The sequence below is a fragment of the Borostomias antarcticus genome, assembly GCF_949987555.1.
Source record: "Borostomias antarcticus genome assembly, chromosome: 3".
NCBI classification, from domain to species: Eukaryota; Metazoa; Chordata; class Actinopteri; order Stomiiformes; family Stomiidae; genus Borostomias; species Borostomias antarcticus.
In genome coordinates this window covers 22099434-22106571 of record NC_140236.1, presented here as the reverse complement: position 1 = coordinate 22106571, position 7138 = coordinate 22099434, and the positions used below count along the sequence as shown (strand labels likewise).

Below are 7138 nucleotides of genomic sequence, written 5' to 3'. Positions count from 1 at the left end.
TATATATTTTTTTTTTTACATATTGTTACATTATGTCATGTATCCCCTATCCAAACTTCTTATTTAATATGCAATAAAACGAAAAGATCTCATAACAGAATGATTTTATAATAAGCCACATGCAGTTGAATGCAATCCAGCTGTGGCCCCTCCCCCTCCCTCCTTCCCCAACTTCACTCTATCCAAATCTCCTGTTGAATCTGGCTTATAGGCTACTTTAGCTATACCTCCCCTTGTGGAGAACGATGGTGTGATCCACAGGGAACTCATCACTTTAAAACGCAACAGAGACTTGGCACAAAAGCGCACAGTCACAGGTGCACAGGGGACGTCTTGAATTATACAGAGGGACGGTTGGCAGCTTTTACCCTGTCAGAGGACGACTTGAAGATCTTCACTACCTAGAAGTTGTGTTCAGCTAAAATTATTTCACTCATCTTGCGGTGAGATTCACGGGACAGAGTCTTGTAAAGTGATGAGTTTCCATGGCGACGCCCGATAGTCTGTGGTATTGTATCTAAAATGAGCGTTGTACAACAATAAAAGATTTATACTTTTATTTTGACAAGGAGGCAAATATTTTGAGGACTTTCTTTTTGTATGATGGTTAAGCGATGACTAACTAAAGTTTTACAATAGCATATAGCTATTGTTTTGTGCAATATTGTAGTGTTAAGTTAATTTAGAATATTTTGCACTAATTGTGATTTAAATATGTTGATTATTTGTTTGAATATTTCAGTTAATTGTTTAAGTAACTTTTTTATATCCTTTCCAAATAAAGCAAGAGCTTTGTTGTTAATTCACTTGTCCATCTCTATGTGTGTACATGCATGCGTTTAGTTTGGTGGTTGCGCTGGGAGTGTTCTGGGGGGCCACCAAAAAAAATCTTGCTTAGGGCCACCAGAATCCTAGGGCCGGCCCTGGTAAGCCTACAAAGCATATAGCATTCCACATACCAAACAACACAGGATGTAAATAAAGTACAAAAACAATAACAAAAGTAATGAAATACAGTATAAACATATTCATATATTTTGTAAGTTTGTTAGGGGGGTAGGGATTGGACAGGTATCAGGCTGACCGTCATAAAGTTCAATCCCTATAGCCCTATGAAAGACCGAGTAACAAAGTATCCTCCATATCACAACATCACACTCATATAGAGGTCAACATTTAGACCCATAGGATGAAGAGAGCCTAATTCATGTATCCAGTATAGTTCCCTCTGGCATAATCTTTTATCAATATTTCCTTCTCTTGGAAGTTTAACTTGTTCTTTGCCCTGTAAATAAAGAGAGTCGCTGTCAATGGAATTGGAAATGTAGTTTCCAGGCTGCTGGTGGCGCTGCTGTGTTTGGAGCCTTTGGACCTCATCTCCATTCATCCAATTGTACACCTTCCCATGGAGGTAATCATTAGTGTCCCTTCTGTACTTTCTCAGCTTCATAGTCATCAGGTTGTCTTCATATTCTTTCAGTATGAAGTACTGATCTGGGAGATATCACCAAATTGCTCGGCCATACATGCTTCCTGATTGCATATATCTTTTTCAATGTCCTCTTTTTGTTTTGAGACCTCCTCAATAATTAAAAGCATTAGGTCCATGGAACACCGATTTAGAATTTCACACCACCTCTTGTCAAAGTCTTTGTTTTCTTTACCAATGGTTGGTGGCTTCTGGATACAGAGTCCCTGGGGTATCTGCTTGCTTCTCCAGTACTCACTCAGTGTGCTACCATGAAGTTTCATGCGGATCTCTTTCTTCTTTAGCTGGAGTTATTTCATTTCTTCAGTAGAGAGGAAGGAGGGTCATGTGCAGGTATCCCAGATAGCAAGCGGATCTGGGCCATATACAGGCCAGATCTGGCCCTTGTGGCTTAGTTCCGGCCCATATATGGCCCAGAATTATTACACATCCGCTTGCTATTTGGGTATTTGTAAACAGGATTCTCTCTGCATCAGCTGCTGAGAAGGCAAACATTTCAGCTCTAGTAGAGGTCAGCTCGTTAATTTCTTGAAAAGAGGACATACTGATAACTTGTAAGGACTCGGGTGCCGGTGAAGAGAAATACTTCTACAAAGATTAACCACCTTTCAAAAAATTAGATATGAAAATGTGTGAACTGTACTGGGGGTGCATGGGTGATGTGTGTGTGTGTATGAGAACTGTGTGTGCATGTTCACAAGTTGGGTTGAAAGTTAGTATTACTTACCACTACAGCTTGTTCTCTTCTGCTCCTGTAGATCGGTCATGCGAAGTTCACCTTGTGCTAATATTTAAACTGCCCTGGAGGTACCGGCCCTGGAGGTGTTAGTGGCTCTTCTGCTCTGCATCGAGCACATTCTAGCCCAGGTTCTCAGTGGCCTCCATTCTAGCCCAGGTTCTCAGTGGAGATGTCTTCAGACTTTCGGTGGCAGAGATCTTGAAAGTCTGGCATCGTGAGAATAACTCTCCCCAAACCCTCCTGGCCTCTTCAACTGAGCTGATAAATGCTTTCAATAGAATGTTTTCCATTAAATAAATGCCCACTTTGATCTTGTGCTTGAAAAAACATAATTGTACTAATAGGAAATTTGATGGGGAAATCTAATTGGATCTGCATTTACAAAAGAACGGTTTGAGCAAAATACTGTTATCGACTGAAATTTTGAGTAATACCACCAATGAAAGTGAACAAAAATAATCTTTTAATGAGAGAATAGGTACGTCCCAAAAAAAGACCTTCAAACCCATATACAAAAGCTCTTTCCAAAGTAGAAACTTTATAACCTCTATACATCTTCTCACATCTTTTTCACAGTAACAGTAGGAATAGACAGTAGCAGAAAATCAAGAGGAATCAGATATTGGTTCAGTTCTAGTGGCATTCTCTGAAAGGATGATCAAGCAACACCAGAGGAGAAGGAATTTTGCTTTTACTGCTTGTTATTGCATATCAAGTCTGGATCCCAGGGGCACACCACACCATCTCAACCCTCATGAGAAAGGTAGCTTTACTGGATCTACGATCATGTAATGGACACGCGCACGCACGCACGCGCACACACACACGCACACAGCAGGAGCAACATCTTCAACTTCAGCATACATTACAATCAAATCAACACAACAGCCTGTCAGATGACACTTCTTGTCAGTTCAATTTCACAGCAATCCCACTTGTGATTTGATGCATGTTGGGCCACACGTTTGTTGAAAAACAACCTTCATTTGCAAATCATATTACAATGAAAATGAACCACAATCAATTTGCAGCTACACTGAGAATTTAAGTAGTCTGGTTATGTTAAAGCAAAAAAAACAACAACGTAACCCCCCCCCCCCCCCCCCACCTAGTCCTAGTATTCTCCCTCTGCCCCCCTCCCAGGAATAAGGCAATCAAAGTTATGACATCATTCACAGCCTCTCAGACTTGGCCCTCCTCCCCCTCCTCCTCCTCCACCTGGGCAAGCAGGTGCACCTGGCAGTGCTGCAGGAAGGCGTCCAGGCAGGTGAAGGCCTGCTGGCAGGGCCCGCAGTGGTACAGCCTCTGCCGCTTGGCCCCGGGCTCCTTGGAGACCACGTCCATGTCCTGGCTGCAGACGCTGCACTGCCTCCTCCGGGTGGAGGGCTGGTGGAGCTCGGCGTGCTCCCGCAGGGCTGACTGCAGGGGGAACACCTCCGCGCAGGACGGGCACGGGAACTCGCCCTCCTCCTCTGGCCTCTCCTGCGGCGGCCGCGCCTCCTTCCTGGGCCTCCCGGGCCCCGGCCTCGGTGCCGCATCTCCGCCCGACAACCGGTTCGCTTTAGGTTTTTTTGGTTTCTTCTCAGCCAGCTTGGCGGGCCCTCTTGGGGCCTTCCCCGGCCCTGACGCCACCGCCTGGCACTGGCTCTGGGCGTTGTGCAGCTTGGTGTGGGCCCGGAGGGACAGGTGGTGCAGGAAGACCTTGCCGCAGACCTGGCAGGGGTACGTCTCGCCCTTCCGCCGCTTGTTGCTCAGCGGCCGGGCGCCGTCGCCCCGGCGGATGTCTTTCTCCCGGCTGTGCTTCTCCTTGCGGTGCAGGTAGAGCTTAGCTGTGCTCAGGAACTCCATGTCGCAGGAGCGGCACGCCAGGAGCTTCTGCTTGGAGTCGCCATTGGTCGCCAGTGGTGACCTTCCTACTCCTCCTCCTCTTCCTCCTCCTCGTCCCACTTTAGCAGGCCTCGTTCTCTTTTCCAGGAGCCACTCCTTGACGTGGTAGTTCCTCTGGTGGCTGTTGAGGCCGGCCGGCGAGCGGAAGTTCCTGCCGCAATATGAGCACGGGCATGGGGCGGCAGCGTCTGTGGCGGCATCGGGGCTGTTGGAGGCGTCCGAGGCGGGGGAGTGCGCGGCCTCGGAGCCGGGAGAGGGCGAGTCGAGAGCGGGAGGGCTGTCGGCGTTGTCGTCGGGCTCTTCCGGGTGGCTGCAGCCGGACTGCTGGTGGTGGAGCAGCGCCTGCTTCTGGCTGAACGCCCGTCCGCAGGGGGCGCAGGCGTATGCGCCGCCGTCGTGGCGGAGCCCCGGGTGGTGCGCCGGCGGCGGCGACTTGTCACGGGGGCTCTCTGGGTCTGAGGTCACCGCCGCCGTCGCCGCCGCTGCACAGCCGGGACACGGAGGAGCACCGGGGGGGGGCGGGGCCTTCCCGCCACTGCACAACTCGCAGGGGGGGCCGTCCTCGTCATCGTCGTGGCGGAGATCGTCATGGAGACGGCGATGCAGCTGCAGGGAGGAGAGCAGGGAGAAGGCCTTGCCGCAGGCCGCACACTGGTGGGGCTTGGGTAACGGGTGCTCCCCCCGCCGGTGGTGCCGCAGCTCCGCCATGTCGGCGAACCCCCGGCCGCACTCCGCGCAGGCGTACGGGAGGGAGGCCGCGGCGAGCAGCGGCGTGAGCCTGGGGCCCCGGGCGTCCGGCTTGTGGTCGGCGCGGGCCATCAGCTTGGCTAGCTTGGTCAGGGTGTCCGCTGCGTGTTTGCCGCGGGTGAAGGATTCCTGAGCCTGGGCGGCGTTCCAGCTGCAAGGCACTGCATCCATGCTCCTCCCACGCTCCTGTAGGAAGGGAGGGAGGGAGGGATTGCATTTAGTTCAGATACTACATACGGCAAAGTGAACAGAAAAAGGTATGTTGCTTAGGGTCTGTACACTTCTAGCCTGGCTTCGCCAGACCCGATTTGCAAAGACGCGAAGGGTCTGAGGTTCCTGTGTTTTATTTTTGTTTTCCAAGAGCCGTTATCAACAACCGCAGACCAATATACCTCTGGATGCAATTTGATAGACCTACAACCAATCACGAGCAACGAAAGGTGGGTTAGTCATCGTATCATCGTATCAAGTACTAGTACATGTCCACTTTGGATTAGAAATAATATAATGACCGTCAGACTGGACTGTCACCTTCCATTCCTCTGGGACTTTTCATAAGGAGTCTTCCCCTTAGCACACTTAGCTATTTAATTGCACTGCCTACATCATGGACACAGACATAGTCATCCATGATCGGATGGGATAAGTAGATGAGGATGATACTGATAGACAACAGATAGTATAGTAAATTACCAGTTTGGGAAACTTAAAATGTGTAACTGAGTAGCTAGGACTGGAATGAGGAACTGATTAGCACTGATAAGATACTATAAGGACAAGCAATTACAAGAATTCCAATGTACCTGTACCCGTACATGTTACACATGGCAAATAAACGTCATATTCCATTCTTCTTCCTTGGTGTACTATTGTGATTTTTCAGCCTACTGATTGCCAGGTAAGACACCAACAACAGCCTGGAAGTATGCACTTCCACAGTCATGTTATCACTTCATACCTAAAGTGATGGTACACACAGACAGAGCCAAAGCAAAAATGTGTCATTGTTCAAGTACTTACGGCTTTTACTAACTGTATGCAGTGATAGTGCTTACTGCTGCTAGTATATATAATAAAGTGTAACTAATGCCTTCTAAACAGTTCTCACATCAGGGCGGGGTTAACGTTTGCCATATCTCTATTGAAGTCGGCTAACGTTAGCTATCTTAGCTACTCGGAGAGCAACAACAGCCTATAGCTGCTCACTGGACAAGTGGCTGGCAAGCTAGTAGCTTTAGCCAGATAACATAATACGAGCTAGTCTAACTGTAGAAACACAGCCCTCGACGGTCCCTCGGTGAATATGTCACTTTTGCAGCAATTCGTTTTCTGTAGCCTGCTATTAGCTAGTGCTAGCGAGATTACAGTACTGTCAGATGCTAACTAGCTAGTTAACGTTAGCTAGCCCCTAGTCTGAATATCTGCTACCAAAATAACTTATCTTATTTTGGCTACCTTTGCATCAGTTTTCTGGAAGCTATAACTAGCACTAGTCTATTGGCTAGCTAGCTACCTGGCTACAACGTTAGATATTAGCTAGCTAGCGCCGTGTTGTGCCCCCACTCTGCTTGCAACAAGACCAGCCTACCTTAGCATTCAAACAAACACGATTTCTAGTCGCTTGACATGGAGCTACCTGGCTACAGAAACTTTGGTTTCATTTTTCCGTAGCGGACGTGATCAGCGTGACCATGTGTACCGAAGTGAATTCAGGCTGTTTTCTACTTTGATGCCTACAGTCCCCAGAAGTCCGAGGGTTGCTGCTTCCGACAACCTTTCACACGTACATCCGTCAGTCAGGCTATAGTTCTATTTCGTGGAGCTCCGCCCCACAGGGCTAGCTCCTATTGGCTAGCGAAACCCAGCTAGCTACGTAGGCCCAATCCCAATGTCCCCCCTAAACCCTCAAGCCCTGAGCCCTCACAGACTTATTGACGTCACCTGGTGAAGTGATCGAGTGTGAGAGGCTGCAAGGGCTCGAATTGGTATAACAAGGAATGGGACAGCACTTGTGACATCACATTACGTTGACGTGAAAACATATTTCTTACTATTGTGGGCGTGGGGCTTTTTTTTAAATCAATTTGTAAATTGTACATGTTTTTCTTGTAGGCCTTCGTGTAAATTAATTTTGGCTGAGTCAAATCCCCTTTACATTATCAGAACTCTCTGTGTTACCCTCAAAACATTTGTTCAACTTGAAATCATTTCATTTTGTGGTCATATGCGATCGCATCTGCGATCAAATATCAACCCAACCCAGTATTTGTTAGTAG

General features: G+C 48.1%; 1 protein-coding gene across 1 annotated transcript; it reads right to left on the bottom strand.

Moving 5' to 3' along the window:
* Window positions 1–3410: 3410 nt before the first annotated feature.
* LOC311307280 (uncharacterized protein) lies at window positions 3411–6566 on the bottom strand (the record flags this gene model as incomplete). The annotated part of the gene is made up of 2 exons (XM_084436077.1): window positions 6451–6566; window positions 3411–5048 (listed from the first exon to the last, which is right to left on the bottom strand). The coding sequence occupies exon 2, from the start codon at window positions 5031–5033 to the stop codon at window positions 3411–3413; it is 1623 nt and encodes a 540-aa protein (XP_084292203.1). The 5' UTR covers window positions 5034–5048; window positions 6451–6566.
* Between the last annotated feature and the right edge of the window lie 572 nt (window positions 6567–7138).